The sequence below is a fragment of the Scyliorhinus canicula genome, chromosome 3, assembly GCF_902713615.1.
Source record: "Scyliorhinus canicula chromosome 3, sScyCan1.1, whole genome shotgun sequence".
Lineage (NCBI taxonomy): Eukaryota > Metazoa > Chordata > Chondrichthyes > Carcharhiniformes > Scyliorhinidae > Scyliorhinus > Scyliorhinus canicula.
Genome location: NC_052148.1, coordinates 9565971 through 9583036, shown reverse-complemented (window position 1 = coordinate 9583036; position 17066 = coordinate 9565971). Strand labels below are relative to the sequence as shown.

The 17066-nt window shown below is 60.1% G+C and overlaps 1 protein-coding gene across 1 annotated transcript in view; it reads right to left on the bottom strand.

The window, feature by feature from the left end:
- Nucleotides 1-17066, bottom strand: part of loxl3b (lysyl oxidase-like 3b) — a 145073-nt gene that overhangs the window by 26233 nt on the left and 101774 nt on the right. Inside the window, exons 5-6 of the mRNA XM_038792936.1 lie at nt 6329-6530; nt 3349-3529 (exon numbers count right to left, since the gene is read on the bottom strand). Coding sequence (XP_038648864.1) covers nt 3349-3529; nt 6329-6530 — 383 coding nt within the window. The remainder of the gene's footprint in view (nt 1-3348; nt 3530-6328; nt 6531-17066) is intronic.

Below are 17066 nucleotides of genomic sequence, written 5' to 3'. Positions count from 1 at the left end.
TTATTGTGAGGTCAGCCAGACAAGACATGTGGGCATTCAACAAGGGGGAAAGATCCTGTCTGCGGGAAGTGAATCACAGTGGCTCAGTGAGCCGGTATGACAGCTTTTATTAAAGAGTCACCCACATTGCCATGGTGGCTGGGGTCACGTGTAGGCCAGACCAGGTAAGGACGGCAGATTTCCTTCCCTAAAGGTTTTTAGTGAACCAGATGGGTTTTCACAACAATCAACAATGGTTTCATGGCCATCATCAGACTTTTAATTTCAGATTTTTATGGAGATCAAATTTCACCATCTGCTGCTGTGATTCGAACTTGAGCATCACTCGGAGCATCACGCAGTGGTGGGAGGGTGGCATAATGGTTAGCACTGCTGCCACACAGCGCCACAATTTCGGCTTTGGGTCACTGTCGGTGCGGAGTCTGCACGTCCTCCCCGTGTCTGTGTGGGTTTCCTCCGGGTGCTCCGGTTTCCTCCCACAGTCCAAAGATGTGCAGGTTAGGTGGATTGGCCATGATAAATCGCCCATTCATACAGTTTAGTAGACGAGGATGGGGTGGGGTGTATGGGGGAATGCCCCTGGGTGAGTGCTCTTTCGGAGGGTTGGTGCAGACTCGATGGGCCAAATGGCCTCCTTGTGCACTGCAGAGATTCTATGATACTGTGACTCAACTACCCCGGGTCTCAGGAATACTAGACCAGTGACAATACCACCACACCATCACCTCTATTCTAGCGTGTCCCTGGTGGGGATGATTACCTCAGTTGGCTGAACGGCTGGTTTGTAATACAAAGTGATGCCAACGTTCAATTCCTGTACCGGTTGAGGTTATTCACAAAGGCATCACTACTGCATTGGCTGCTCCCAATGTGGCCTCCTCTATATCGGACAGACCAAACGCAGACTGGGTGATCGCTTTGCTGAGCATCTTCGGTCTGTGCGCATTCAGGACCCTGACCTTCCTGTTGCTTGCCATTTTAACACAACACCCTGCTCCCATGCCCACATGTCTGTTCTTCGCCTGCTGCAATGATCCAGTGAAGCCCAACGGTAACTGGAGGGACAACATCTCATCTTCCGGTTAGGCACGCTACAGCCTTCCGGCCTGAACATTGAATTCAACAACTTCAGATGATCAGCCCCACCTCAACCCATTTGTTTTAATTTCATATTAACTGTCTTTTACCATTTCTTTCTTTCTGAATATACATTTAATTTAGATAGATTGATAGATAGATTGATAGATAGATAGATTCACCTGTTCTAGATAGCTATATCCCACACTGTAACACTCCCTAGTATATCCCACACTGTAACACTCCCTAGTATATCCCACACTGTAACACTCCCTAGTATATCCCACACTGTAACACTCCCTAGTATATCCCACACTGTAACACTCCCTAGTATATCCCACACTGTAACACTCCCTAGTATATCCCACACTGTAACACTCCCTAGTATATCCCACACTGTAACACTCCCTAGTATATCCCACACTGTAACACTCCCTAGTATATCCCACACTGTAACACTCCCTAGTATATCCCACACTGTAACACTCCCTAGTATATCCCACACTGTAACACTCCCTAGTATATCCCACACTGTAACACTCCCTAGTATATCCCACACTGTAACACTCCCTAGTATATCCACACTGTAACACTCCCTAGTATATCCCACACTGTAACACTCCCTAGTATATCCCACACTGTAACACTCCCTAGTATATCCCACACTGTAACACTCCCTAGTATATCCCACACTGTAACACTCCCTAGTATATCCCACACTGTAACACTCCCTAGTATATCCCACACTGTAACACTCCCTAGTATATCCCACACTGTAACACTCCCTAGTATATCCCACACTGTAACACTCCCTAGTATATCCCACACTGTAACACTCCCTAGTATATCCCACACTGTAACACTCCCTAGTATATCCCACACTGTAACACTCCCTAGTATATCCCACACTGTAACACTCCCTAGTATATCCACACTGTAACACTCCCTAGTATATCCCACACTGTAACACTCCCTAGTATATCCCACACTGTAACACTCCCTAGTATATCCCACACTGTAACACTCCCTAGTATATCCCACACTGTAACACTCCCTAGTATATCCCACACTGTAACACTCCCTAGTATATCCCACACTGTAACACTCCCTAGTATATCCCACACTGTAACACTCCCTAGTATATCCCACACTGTAACACTCCCTAGTATATCCCACACTGTAACACTCCCTAGTATATCCCACACTGTAACACTCCCTAGTATATCCCACACTGTAACACTCCCTAGTATATCCCACACTGTAACACTCCCTAGTATATCCCACACTGTAACACTCCCTAGTATATCCCACACTGTAACACTCCCTAGTATATCCCACACTGTAACACTCCCTAGTATATCCCACACTGTAACACTCCCTAGTATATCCCACACTGTAACACTCCCTAGTATATCCCACACTGTAACACTCCCTAGTATATCCCACACTGTAACACTCCCTAGTATATCCCACACTGTAACACTCCCTAGTATATCCCACACTGTAACACTCCCTAGTATATCCCACACTGTAACACTCCCTATCTCTCTCATTACCCTTTCTCTCCCATTGCTCCATCTCTCCCATTGCCACATCTCTCCCATTGCCCCATCTCTCCCATTGCCCCATCTCTCCCATTGCCACATCTCTCCCATTGCCCCATCTCTCCCATTGCCCCATCTCTCCCATCGCCCCAACTCTCCCATTGCCCCATCTCTCCCATCGCCCCAACTCTCCCATCGCCCCATCTCTCCCATTGCCCCATCTCTCCCATCGCCCCAACTCTCCCATTGCCCCATCTCTCCCATTGCCCCATCTCTCCCATTGCCCCAACTCTCCCATCGACCCAACTCTCCCATTGCCCCATCTCTCCCATCGCCCCATCTCTCCCATCGCCCCAACTCTCCCATCGCCCCATCTCTCCCATTGCCCCATCTCTCCCATCGCCCCAACTCTCCCATTGCCCCATCTCTCCCATTGCCCCATCTCTCCCATTGCCCCAACTCTCCCATCGACCCAACTCTCCCATTGCCCCATCTCTCCCATTGCCCCATCTCTCCCATTGCCCATCTCTCCCATTGCCCCAACTCTCCCACTGCCCCATCTCTCCCATCGCCCCAACTCTCCCATCGTGCCCACTCCCTCCCATCGCCCCATCTCTCCCACTGCCCCATTAGTCCCACTGCCCATCTCTCCCCTTACCCCTTCTCTCCCATTGATCATTCTCCCCTACTGCTTTCCTCCCCCTTGCCGCCTCCACCTGGTGCTTACCTTTTCCCATCCTTGCCCCAGTCAGGGCCTCCTTGGCGCTGCCGAATCCAAGCTCCCGACAGACCACACTGGCAGACAGGACATTCCAGCGGTCATCACAGATGGTGCCCCATTTATTGTCTTTCAGAATTTCTACTCGGCCCTCTCCAACCCTCGCACCCGCCTTCAGTCGCACATCCGGCTGTAATCCGGGTGGGGAATGGGAAGAAAAATCAATGTCAATGAGCCTGAGGAGCCGAGATCGGAGCTGCCACCTTTGAAGCATAAGTCTGAGGAGGGCAAGGCTGGCACACAGGTTGGGTAGAGCAAAGCTCGCAATATCACTGTTGATTGAACCTCCCAGGGTGCCCAGGAAATATGTGGTGGAGTGACGTCCTGCCCGATTGCGGGCGAGGGAGGGGGAGAGTGAGGGAGGGGGAGAGTGAGGGAGGGGAGGCAGATAGGTAAGGAAATGAGGGGAGACCGATCACCAAAACCATCCAATCAACCTCCATACCACCACCGTGCCCCTGCCTCATCTCAATTTGGGCTCCGCCAGGTTCACTCGTTCAAACATGGCCAAAAGAGCTGGGCTCCAGAGGTCAGGTGTGGCAGCAATTGACAGAGTGCGGCATCAAGGAGATCTGGAAAATTAAAGTCAATGGGAAGTAGGGGAAAAATCTCCGCTGGGTGGAGGCATAGCTCGCACAAAAGGGCGCAAGCAACGTTCGTGCCACACAAGTGGAAGGCATTAACTGTGAGAGAGAATGAGGGAGGTAGAGATTGAGGGAGGGAGAGATTGAGGGAGGGAGAGATTGAGGGAGGGAGAGATTGAGTGAGAGCGAGTCAGAGAGGGAGGGACAAAGGGAGGGGTGCACTGAAGGAGGGAGAGATTGAGAGAGGAGTAGACTGAGGGAGGGAGAGATTGAGGGAGGGGGAGACTGAGGGAGGGAGAGACAGAGGGAGGGGAGACTGAGGGAGAGATTGAGAGACGGGGAGACTGAAGGAGGGAGAGATTGAGGAAGGGGTAGACTGAGGGAGGGAGAGATTGAGGGAAGGGGAGACTGAGGGAGGGAGAGATTGAGGGAGGGAGAGACTGAGGGAAGAGAGATTGAGGGAGGGAGAGACTGAGGGAGGGGGAGATTGAGGGAGGAACAGACTGAGGGAGGGGGAGATTGAGGGAGGGGGAGATTGCAGTAGAGTGAGACTGAGGGATGGATTGACTGAGGAAGGGAGAGACTGAGGGAGGAAAGATTGAGGGAAGAAAGATTGAGGGAGGGAGAGATTGAGGGGGGGGAGACTGCAGTAGAGTGAGACTGAGGGATGGGTTGACTGAGGAAGGGAGAGACTAAGGGAGGGACTGAGGGAGGAAGAGATTGAGGGAGGGAGAGATTGAGGGAGGGAGAGACTGAGGGAGGGAGAGACAGAGGGAGGGGAGACTGAGGGAGAGATTGAGGGAGGGGGAGACTAAGGGAGGGAGAGACTGAGGGAGGGATAGACTGAGGGAGGGAGAGATTGAGGAAGGGGTAGACTGAGGGAGGGAGAGATTGAGGGAGGGATTGACTGAGGGAGGGAGAGATTGAGGAGGGATAGACTGAGGGAGGGAGAGATTGAGGAAGGGTAGACTGAGGGAGGGAGAGATTGAGGGAGGGATAGACTGAGGGAGGGAGAGATTGAGGAAGGGGTAGACTGAGGGAGGGAGAGATTGAGGGAGGGATAGACTGAGGGAGGGAGAGATTGAGGGAAGGGGAGACTGAGGGAGGGAGAGATTGAGGGAAGGGGAGACTGAGGGAGGGAGAGATTGAGGGAGGGAGAGACTGAGGGGAGAGATTGAGCGAGGGAGAGACTGAGGGAGGGGGAGATTGAGGGAGGGGGAGATTGCAGTAGAGTGAGACTGAGGGATGGGTTGACTGAGGAAGGGAGAGTCTGAGGGAGGAAAGATTGAGGGAGGGGGAGATTGAGGGAGGGGGAGATTGCAGTAGAGTGAGACTGAGGGATGGGTTGACTGAGGAAGGGAGAGACTAAGGGAGGGAGAGATTGAGGGAGGGGGGACTGGGGGAGGGAGAGATTGAGGGAGGGGGACTGGGGGAGGAGAGATTGAGGGAGGGGGGGACTGGGGGAGGGAGAGGCTGAGGGAGGGAGAGGCTGAGGGAGGGAGAGGCTGAGGGAGAGGGAGACTGAGGGAGGGGAGAGACTGAGGGAGAGAGAGACTGAGGGAGGGAGAGACTGAGGGAGGGAGAGACTGAGGGAGGGAGAGACTGAGGGAGGGAGAGACTGAGGGAGGGAGAGATTGAGGAAGGGGTAGACTGAGGGAGGGAGAGATTGAGGGAGGGAGAGATTGAGGGAGGGATAGACTGAGGGAGGGAGAGATTGAGGGAAGGGGGGACTGAGGGAGGGAGAGATTGAGGGAAGGGGAGACTGAGGGCGGGAGAGATTGAGGGAAGGAGAGACTGAGGGAGGAGAGATTGAGCGAGGGAGAGACTGAGGGAGGGGGAGATTGCAGTAGAGTGAGACTGAGGGAGGGGTTGCCTGAGGAAGGGAGAGTCTGAGGGAGGAAAGATTGAGGGAGGGAGAAATTGAGGGAGGGGGAGATTGCAGTAGAGTGAGACTGAGGGAGGGGTTGCCTGAGGAAGGGAGAGACTAAGGGAGGGAGAGATTGAGGGACGGGGGACTGAGGGAGGGAGAGATTGAGGGAGGAGTTGACTGAGGGAGGGAGAGACAGAGGGAATGTCAGAGTTTGTCTTGGAGGAACCTGTGTTAGAAGTGTGTCCGTGTGTGTCCGGTATGGATGAGGGATGAAAGGGAGTCAGTGAACGAGGAAAGCCAATCTCCTGGACAGAAAGTTGAGAAAACTAGAACAATATCAATCGATCCTGTCACCTCGCTGAATCAACTGGATGGTCCGACCTTCCCTCCCCCTCAACGCTGCGCTCTCCACCCACCATTACCTTCCCCCCCCCCCACTTTCCATTCCCGCCCCGTCCCCCACTGCCTCTCTCACCTCGGGCCGTTTCCCCTGCCTGCGACCCTTGCTGAACAGGGGTCCGGGGACACAGCTGACGGCAGCTGGCATCCCACCATGGCACCGCGACGTGCCATTTCCTTTCACTAGCTCGAACTGGCAGAGGGAGAAGTGGGCCTCAGTACCCGCACAGGCCACCGAGTGCGCTCGGTACGTTGACTGCCGGCGTTCTGACACCATCCTGAAAACAAGAGAGATTGGTGATGGAACCGTAATGATGGGTGTGCAGTGGTGGCGGTAAGGGGGGAGAATCAGGGGCGAGTGGGGGGGCTGGGGGTGGTCTCACATTCTCTCACCGAGGATTCGACAGGTATGAGCAAGTATCTAATCAATAGTGATTTTGGTGTCGGACCAGGAGCACAGGAGTCACCTGTTCACACTCAGCGGGCTAGTTGCCAAGCAACCTGATTATTCATGGCCAAGCACCAGGAATGGGGCACAGCAGATACCAGATGTCGTAAAAACCCAACTCATACACACACATATTCTTCAGAGAAGGAAACCTGCTTCGTTACCCAGACCAGCACCAACTTGATGGAGGGAAATTGGTTTTGGGGCTTGATTTTCCAGGAGGGAAAGTGCGAAGGATCGGGGTTGCGGGGAGGGGCGTTGGTGAGGGGGTGGCAGGACGAGACGGGATGTGGGCAGCCCCTTCGAGTTACCCCTGCGTTTGGGACCCACCCCGACACCCAGAACCGCAGAAGGCAGGAGAAACTGCTGGCCAACTTGTAAAGCGGTTTCTGATTGGCTGGCCGTTCGTATCCTCAGAAACCAGGGGTAAATGGAAGGGGGTCAGGTGTACTGTGCCCCTGACCCCCTTCCTCCTGGCCTTTGCCCCCAGTGGCTTGGGAATATCACACTGGTGGGTGTGTTCTGTCTCCAAGCAGGTGGGAAGCTTGTTACAGGGACTCAGGTTAATCGTTTTCATCTTTTGTGGGTTAAAGGGGCAGGAGGAGTAGCACAGTGATTAGCACTGTGGTTTCACAGTGCCAGGGTCCCAGGTTCGATTCCCGGCTGGGTCGCTGTCTGTGCGGAGTCTGCATGTTCTCCCCGTGTGTGCGTGGGTTTCCTCCGGGTGCTCCGGTTTCCTCCCACAGTCCAAAGACGTGCAGGTTAGGTGGATTGGCCATGATAAATTGACCTTCGTGACCAAAAAGGTTACGAGAGGTTATTGGGTTACGGGGGTAGGGTGGAAGTGAGGGTTGTGGGTTGGTGCAGACTCGATGGGCCGAATGGCCTCCTTCTGCACTGTATGTTCCATGAGGATCCGGCAAGCATCCCAGTGTAGATGGCGGAACCAAGGGTCACAAAGTAAACTGGGATCCAATCAACCTCTTCCCTCTGACTAACCCAGGATACAGACGCCACCCACACCCGCCAATTACAGGTAAAAGCAACCTTGATACCAGGTCACATTGTATAGGCAGTCACAACAATGTCCTGGACAACATTGTCAAAGGCCCTCATTGCAGCTAATTCAGAAAAATCATCAATATCCTGGAACCCAACCAAAAGGAAACCATGAGGGACGATCAGCACTGTGTACCCCAAAAACAGTGTGTGGCCCACTGTCCCAGAGTGTGAGAGGACAGTGTGTGTCCCACTGTCCCAGAGTGTGAAAGGGCAGTGTGTGACCCACTGTCCCAGAGTGTGAAAGGACAGTGTGTGACCCACTGTCCCAGAGTGTGAAAGGACAGTGTGTGACCCACTGTCCCAGAGTGTGAGAGGACAGTGTGTGTCCCACTGTCCCAGAGTGTGAAAGGATAGTGTGTGACCCACTGTCCCAGAGTGTGAATGGACAGTGTGTGACCCACTGTCCCAGAGTGTGAAAGGACAGTGTGTGTCCCACTGTCCCAGAGTGTGAAAGGACAGTGTGTGTCCCACTGTCCCAGAGTGTGAAAGCACAGTGTGTGACCCACTGTCCCAGAGTGTGAAAGGACAGTGTGTGACCCACTGTCCCAGAGTGTGAAAGGACAGTGTGTGTCCCACTGTCCCAGAGTGTGAAAGGACAGTGTGTGACCCAGTGTCCCAGAGTGTGAGAGGACAGTGTGTGACCCACTGTCCCAGAGTGTGAAAGGACAGTGTGAGACTCACTGTCCCAGAGTGTGAAAGGACAGTGTGTGTCCCACTGTCCCAGAGTGTGAAAGGACAGTGTGTGACCCACTGTCCCAGAGTGTGAAAGACAGTGTGTGTCCCACTGTCCCAGAGTGTGAAAGGACAGTGTGAGACCCACTGTCCCAGAGTGTGAAAGACAGTGTGTGACCCACTGTCCCAGAGTGTGAAAGGACAGTGTGTGTCCCACTGTCCCAGAGTGTGAAAGCACAGTGTGTGACCCACTGTCCCAGAGTGTGAAAGGACAGTATGTGACCCACTGTCCCAGAGTGTGAAAGGACAGTGTGAGACCCACTGTCCCAGAGTGTGAAAGACAGTGTGTGACCCACTGTCCCAGAGTGTGAAAGGACAGTGTGTGACCCACTGTCCCAAAGTGTGAAAGGACAGTGTGTGACCCACTGTCCCAGAGTGTGAAAGGACAGTGTGTGACCCACTGTCCCAGAGTGTGAAAGGACAGTGTGTGTCCCACTGTCCCAGAGTGTGAAAGGACAGTGTGTGTCCCACTGTCCCAGAGTGTGAAAGCACAGTGTGTGACCCACTGTCCCAAAGTGTGAAAGGACAGTGTGTGACCCACTGTCCCAGAGTGTGAAAGGACAGTGTGTGACCCACTGTCCCAGAGTGTGAAAGGACAGTGTGTGTCCCACTGTCCCAGAGTGTGAAAGGACAGTGTGTGACCCACTGTCCCAGAGTGTGAAAGGACAGTGTGTGTCCCACTGTCCCAGAGTGTGAAAGCACAGTGTGTGACCCACTGTCCCAAAGTGTGAAAGGACAGTGTGTGACCCACTGTCCCAGAGTGTGAAAGGACAGTGTGTGACCCACTGTCCCAGAGTGTGAAAGGACAGTGTGTAACCTCACTAAGGCCCTGTATAATTGCAGCAACACACCCCTGCTTCTATACTAGAAACCTCTCCTGGAAGAGTGTTACGTTCTGCTGGATATCAGTGGTATCACACAGTAACTAACCACAATAGCTTCACATCAAACACACCCGGGCAGGTGCAGCAGCGAGGAAAGCTCCCCTTAGACAGACCCCACCAAACACCCAGGTACAGCATGAGGTTAGATACAGAGTAAAGCTCCCTCTGCACTGTCCCATCAAACACTCCCAGGACAGGTACAGCACGAGGTTAGATACAGAGTAAAGCTCCCTCTGCACTGTCCCATCAAACACTCCCAGGACAGGTACAGCACGGGGTTAGATACAGAGTAAAGCTCCCTCTACACTGTCCCCATCAAACACTCCCAGGACAGGTACAGCACGGGGTTAGATACAGAGTAAAGCTCCCTCTACACTGTCCACATCAAACAATCCCAGGACAGGTACAGCACGGGGTTAGATACAGAGTAAAGCTCCCTCTACACTGTCCCCATCAAACACTCCCAGGACAGGTACAGCACGGGGTTAGATACAGAGTAAAGCTCCCTCTACACCGACCCACCAAACATTTGCAGAGCAGGTACAGAATACAAAGAGAATAAAGTTTCCTTTCCACTGTAATAGCCCTGTCACAGCAGGTAGCAGTGACTAGTTTACAGCACTGTGTCAGCATCCTAGTGTAAGCTACAGAAACATTCTTCCTCTCCCGAGACGGAATTGTTTCAGAGCTGCATATGTTGGGGAGGGCTCCGTGGGGAAGTGTGGAAATGACCAACCATTCTCCACATTCCCCAATTACCTTGGAGCAGAACTCCTGGCTCTTTTAATGCTCGCTCTTCGCCTCCTTAGACGTCTGTGGAAAGAAAGGTGAGAAAAGCGGCGTCACGGTGAGTCTGTCTCAGAGGGAACAACACGCGTGGCTCCCCTCCCATAAACCCCGTACCTCCCACCAACTCAGGCAAATGAGAAAGGAAATTGAGTCAGCTCCCCCTGTAATTTTTCAGTGTTAGGCTCAGGGGAGGTGCCAGAGGGCTGGAGAATTGCAAACGATATATCCTTGTTCAAAAGGTGTAAGATAAACCCAGCAACTACAGTCCAATCAGTTTACTCTCAGTGGTGGGCAAGCCTCCAGTAGCAAAACAAGCCAGCTGGACAAATGTGGACGCGCAACAGACCTGTGAGCAAAGTTACAGCTCGTGCTATAAAAAGGACGGTGGCAACACAAATATGGAATTGGCTGAGTGACAGGAAAGTGTAGTTTTTCAGGCCGGATTAAGGTTCGGATTGAATTCTCCAAGGGCAATTGTTGGAACCCTTGCTTTTCCTGAAATATATGAATGATCTCGAAGAGTCATTTTCAAACCCAGGGTCGTGACCCACAGGTGAGTCACAGGCAGGTGTCGGGAGGGTCACGTGGCCATGCGTCACCGCGTTCCCGATCGCGGGAAGAAGTGTCCAACGGCGCGGCCGGCTTTTTAAAGTGCCAGCCGTTCCATGCGTGCGTGCCCCCTCAGTACTGCACAGTCCCGGAGCCCAGTGAGACAGACCGTCTCCTCCTGGCGTCACGTGTTGACCCATGAGCAAATCTTTTCAAAATCACTGAGCGACGGCAGAGAGCAGGTCAAGCTCCCCGTCAACTGACGTCATGTATTCTGGCTGCCTGAGAGAGATTCCTCCATTTTGTAGCTGCCAGTAGCTGGTGTGAATTCCAGGGCCTCTGATGAACAACACAGGAAGAAGAAACTGAAAACAGGAACAAAGCAGCATAAAGATGATTGCGTGAGGCGTGGGTTTATTAATTGTGCCAACGCAAATCAGGATATAAAGTTCATGTGTGTTATATGCAGGGAAGTACTGGCAAATGAAAGTTCAAAACTTCAAAGACATTTGAAGACGAAGCATGGCGTGTTTGAGGGCAAATCTCTTTATTTTTTCCAATGGATGTAGTGAGATCTTAATTCATCAGCTGAGGTCCTTAGATGAAATGTAACATTGAATAACAAAGCAAGTGAGATTGTGAGGACCAAGCAGGCTCACCTGTCACATTAAAGATGGATAGCGAAGGTCGGCCGGTGTGGGTGGCGAAGGTCGGAGGTCGGCCGGTGTGGGTGGCGAAGGTCGGAGGTCGGCCGGTGTGGGTGGGGAAGGTCGGCCGGTGTGGGTGGCGAAGGTCGGCCGGTGTGGGTGGCGAAGGTCGGCCGGTGTGGGTGGCGAAGGTCGGCCGGTGTGGGTGGCGAAGGTCGGCCGGTGTGGGTGGCGGAGGTCGGCCGGTGTGGGTGGCGGAGGTCGGCCGGTGTGGGTGGCGGAGGTCGGCCGGTGTGGGTGGCGAAGGTCGGCCGGTGTGGGTGGCGAAGGTCGGCCGGTGTGGGTGGGGAAGGTCGGCCGGTGTGGGTGGGAAGGTCGGCCGGTGTGGGTGACGGAGGTCGGCCGGTGTGGGTGGGGAAGGTCGGCCGGTGTGGGTGGGGAAGGTCGGCCGGTGTGGGTGACGGAGGTCGGCCGGTGTGGGCGGCGGGGGTCGGCCGGTGTGGGTGGGGAAGGTCGGCCGGTGTGGGTGGCGGAGGTCGGCCGGTGTGGGTGGCGGAGGTCGGCCGGTGTGGGTGGCGAAGGTCGGCCGGTGTGGGTGAAGAAGGTCGGCCGGTGTGGGTGGCGGAGGTCGGCCGGTGTGGGTGGCGGAGGTCGGCCGGTGTGGGTGGCGAAGGTCGGCCGGTGTGGGTGGGGAAGGTCGGCCGGTGTGGGTGGCGGAGGTCGGCCGGTGTGGGTGGGGAAGGTCGGCCGGTGTGGGTGGCGAAGGTCGGCCGGTGTGGGTGGCGAAGGTCGGCCGGTGTGGGTGGCGAAGGTCGGCCGGTGTGGGTGGCGAAGGTCGGCCGGTGTGGGTGGCGGAGGTCGGAGGTCGGCCGGTGTGGGTGGCGAAGGTCGGCCGGTGTGGGTGGGGAAGGTCGGCCGGTGTGGGCGGCGGATGTCGGCCGGTGTGGGTGGCGGAGGTCGGCCGGTGTGGGTGGGGAATGTCGGCCGGTGTGGGTGGCGAAGGTCGGCCGGTGTGGGTGGCGGAGGTCGGCCGGTGTGGGTGGCGGAGGTCGGCCGGTGTGGGTGGCGGAGGTCGGCCGGTGTGGGTAGCGGAGGTCGGCCGGTGTGGGTAGCGGAGGTCGGCCGGTGTGGGTGGGGAAGGTCGGCCGGTGTGGGTGGCGACAGTCGGGGAAGGTCGGCCGGTGTGGGTGGCGGAGGTCGGCCGGTGTGGGTGGCGGAGGTCGGCCGGTGTGGGTGGCGGAGGTCGGCCGGTGTGGGCGGCGGGGGTCGGCCGGTCTGGGTGGGGAAGGTCGGCCGGTGTGGGTGGGGCAGGTCGGCTGGTGTGGGTGGGGAATGTCGGCCGGTGTGGGTGGGGAAGGTCGGCCGGTGTGGGTGGCGGAGGTCGGCCGGTGTGGGTGGCGGTGGTCGGCCGGTGTGGGTGGGGAAGGTCGGCCGGTGTGGGTGGGGAAGGTCGGCCAGTGTGGGTGGCGGAGGTCGGCCGGTGTGGGTGGCGGAGGTTGGCCGGTGTGGGTGGGGAAGGTCGGCCGGTGTGGGTGGGGAAGGTCGGCCGGTGTGGGAGGGGAAGGTTGGAGGTCGGCCGGTGTGGGTGGCGGAGGTCGGCCGGTGTGGGTGGCGGAGGTCGGCCGGTGTGGGTGGGGAAGGTCGGCCGGTGTGGGTGGGGAAGGTCGGCCAGTGTGGGTGGCGGAGGTCGGCCGGTGTGGGTGGCGGAGGTCGGCCGGTGTGGGTGGGGAAGGTCGGCCGGTGTGGGTGGGGAAGGTCGGCCGGTGTGGGTGGCGGAGGTCGGCCGGTGTGGGTGGCGGAGGTCGGCCGGTGTGGGTGGGGAAGGTCGGCCGGTGTGGGTGGCGGAGGTCGGCCGGTGTGGGTGGGGAAGGTCGGCCGGTGTGGGTGGCGAAGGTCGGCCGGTGTGGGTGGCGAAGATCGGCCGGTGTGGGTGACGGAGGTCGGCCGGTGTGGGTGGCAGAGGTCGGCCGGTGTGGGTGGGGAAGGTCGGCCGGTGTGGGTGACGGAGGTCGGCCGGTGTGGGTGGGGAAGGTCGGCCGGTGTGGGTGGCGGAGGTCGGCCGGTGTGGGTGGCGAAGGTCGGCCGGTGTGGGTGGCGGAGGTCGGCCGGTGTGGGTGGCGAAGGTCGGCCGGTGTGGGTGGCGAAGGTCGGCCGGTGTGGGTGGGGAACGTCGGCCGGTGTGGGTGGCGAAGGTCGGCCGGTGTGGGTGGGGAAGGTCGGCCGGTGTGGGTGGCGAAGGTCGGCCGGTGTGGGTGGCGAAGGTCGGCCGGTGTGGGTGGCGGAGGTCGTCCGGTGTGGGTGGGGAAGGTCGGCCGGTGTGGGTGGCGGAGGTCGGTCGGTGTGGGTGGGGAAGGTCGGCCGGTGTGGGTGGCGGAGGTCGGCCGGTGTGGGTGGGGAAGGTCAGCCGGTGTGGGTGGGGAAGGTCGGCCGGTGTGGGTGGCGGAGGTCGGCCGGTGTGGGCGGCGGGGGTCGGCCGGTCTGGGTGGCGAAGGTCGGCCGGTGTGGGTGGCGGAGGTCGGCCGGTGTGGGTGGGGAAGGTCGGCCGGTGTGGGTGGGGAATGTCGGCCGGTGTGGGTGGGGAAGGTCGGCCGGTGTGGGCGGCGGGGGTCGGCCGGTGTGGGTGGGGAAGGTCGGCCGGTGTGGGTGGGGAATGTCGGCCGGTGTGGGTGGGGAAGGTCGGCCGGTGTGGGCGGCGGGGGTCGGCTGGTGTGGGTGGGGAATGTCGGCCGGTGTGGGTGGGGAAGGTCGGCCGGTGTGGGCGGCGGGGGTCGGCCGGTGTGGGTGGGGAAGGTCGGCCGGTGTGGGTGGGGAAGGTCGGCCGGTGTGGGCGGCGGGGGTCGGCCGGTGTGGGTGGGGAAGGTAGGCCGGTGTGGGTGGCGGAGGTCGGCCGGTGTGGGTGGGGAAGGTCGGCCGGTGTGGGTGGCGAAGGTCGGCCGGTGTGGGTGGCGGAGGTCGGCCGGTGTGGGTGGGGAAGGTCGGCCGGTGTGGGAGGGGAAGGTCGGAGGTCGGCCGGTGTGGGTGGCGGAGGTCGGCCGGTGTGGGTGGCGGAGGTCGGCCGGTGTGGGTGGGGAAGGTCGGCCGGTGTGGGTGGGGAAGGTCGGCCAGTGTGGGTGGCGGAGGTCGGCCGGTGTGGGTGGCGGAGGTTGGCCGGTGTGGGTGGGGAAGGTCGGCCGGTGTGGGTGGGGAAGGTCGGCCGGTGTGGGTGGCGGAGGTCGGCCGGTGTGGGTGGCGGAGGTCGGCCGGTGTGGGTGGGGAAGGTCGGCCGGTGTGGGTGGCGGGGGTCGGCCGGTGTGGGTGGCGGAGGTCGGCCGGTGTGGGTGGCGAAGGTCGGCCGGTGTGGGTGGCGAAGGTCGGCCGGTGTGGGTGGCGAAGATCGGCCGGTGTGGGTGACGGAGGTCGGCCGGTGTGGGTGGGGAAGGTCGGCCGGTGTGGGTGACGGAGGTCGGCCGGTGTGGGTGGCAGAGGTCGGCCGGTGTGGGTGGGGAAGGTCGGCCGGTGTGGGTGACGGAGGTCGGCCGGTGTGGGTGGGGAAGGTCGGCCGGTGTGGGTGGCGGAGGTCGGCCGGTGTGGGTGGGGAAGGTCGGCCGGTGTGGGTGGCGGAGGTCGGCCGGTGTGGGTGGCGAAGGTCGGCCGGTGTGGGTGGCGAAGGTCGGCCGGTGTGGGTGGCGAAGGTCGGCCGGTGTGGGTGGGGAACGTCGGCCGGTGTGGGTGGCGAAGGTCGGCCGGTGTGGGTGGGGAAGGTCGGCCGGTGTGGGTGGCGAAGGTCGGCCGGTGTGGGTGGCGAAGGTCGGCCGGTGTGGGTGGCGAAGGTCGGCCGGTGTGGGTGGGGAAGGTCGGCCGGTGTCGGTGGGGAAGGTCGGCCGGTGTGGGTGGGGAAGGTCGGCCGGTGTGGGTGGCGGAGGTCGTCCGGTGTGGGTGGGGAAGGTCGGCCGGTGTGGGTGGCGGAGGTCGGCCGGTGTGGGTGGGGAAGGTCGGCCGGTGTGGGTGGCGGAGGTCGGCCGGTGTGGGTGGGGAAGGTCGGCCGGTGTGGGTGGCGAAGGTCGGCCGGTGTGGGTGGCGGAGGTCGGCCGGTGTGGGTGGGGAAGGTCGGCCGGTGTGGGTGGCGAAGGTCGGCCGGTGTGGGTGGGGGAGGTCGGCCGGTGTGGGTGGGGAAGGTCGGCCGGTGTGGGTGGCGAAGGTCGGCCGGTGTGGGTGGCGGAGGTCGGTCGGTGTGGGTGGGGAAGGTCGGCTGGTGTGGGTGGCGAAGGTCGGCCGGTGTGGGTGGCGGAGATCGGCCGGTGTGGGTGGCGGAGGTCGGCCGGTGTGGGTGGGGAAGGTCGGCCGGTGTGGGTGGCGGAGGTCGGCCGGTGTGGGTGGGGAAGGTCGGCCGGTGTGGGTGGCGAAGGTCGGCCGGTGTGGGTGGCGGAGGTCGGTCGGTGTGGGTGGGGAAGGTCGGCCGGTGTGGGTGGGGAAGGTCGGCCGGTGTGGGTGGGGAAGGTCGGCCGGTGTGGGTGGGGAAGGTCGGCCGGTGTGGGTGGCGGAGGTCGGCCGGTGTGGGTGGGGGAGGTCGGCCGGTGTGGGTGGCGGAGGTCGGCCGGTGTGGGTGGCGGGGGTCGGCCGGTGTGGGTGGGGAAGGTCGGCCGGTGTGGGTGGGGAATGTCGGCCGGTGTGGGCGGCGGGGGTCGGCCGGTGTGGGTGGCGGAGGTCGGCCGGTGTGGGTGGCGGAGGTCGGCCGGTGTGGGTGGGGAAGGTCGGCCGGTGTGGGTGGCGGAGGTCGGCCGGTGTGGGTGGGGAAGGTCGGCCGGTGTGGGTGGGGAAGGTCGGCCGGTGTGGGTGGCGAAGTTCGGCCGGTGTGGGTGGGGAAGTTCGGCCGGTGTGGGTGGCGAAGGTCGGCCGGTGTGGGTGGGGAAGGTCGGCCGGTGTGGGTGGCGGAGGTCGGCCGGTGTGGGTGGGGAAGGTCGGCCGGTGTGGGTGGGGAAGGTCGGCCGGTGTGGGTGGGGAAGGTCGGCCGGTGTGGGTGGGGAAGGTCGGCCGGTGTGGGTGGCAGAGGTCGGCCGGTGTGGGTGGCGGAGGTCGGCAGGTGTGGGTGGCGAAGGTCGGAGGTCGGCCGGTGTGGGTGGCGAAGGTCGGAGGTCGGCCGGTGTGGTTGGTGAAGGTCGGCCGGTGTGGGTGGGGAAGGTCGGCCGGTGTGGGTGGGGAATGTCGGCCGGTGTGGGCGGCGGGGGTCGGCCGGTGTGGGTGGGGAAGGTCGGCCGGTGTGGGTGGGGAAGGTCGGCCGGTGTGGGTGGGGAAGGTCGGCCGGTGTGGGTGGGGAAGGTCGGCCGGTGTGGGTGGCGGAGGTCGGCCGGTGTGGGTGGCGGAGGTCGGCCGGTGTGGGTGGGGAAGGTCGGCCGGTGTGGGTGGGGAAGGTCGGCCGGTGTGGGTGGGGAAGGTCGGCCGGTGTGGGTGGGGAAGGTCGGCCGGTGTGGGTGGCGGAGGTCGGCCGGTGTGGGTGGCGGAGGTCGGCCGGTGTGGGTGGGGAAGGTCGGCCGGTGTGGGTGGCGAAGTTCGGCCGGTGTGGGTGGGGAAGTTCGGCCGGTGTGGGTGGGGAAGGTCGGCCGGTGTGGGTGGCGGAGGTCGGCCGGTGTGGGTGGGGAAGGTCGGCCGGTGTGGGTGGGGAAGGTCGGCCGGTGTGGGTGGGGAAGGTCGGCCGGTGTGGGTGGGGAAGGTCGGCCGGTGTGGGTG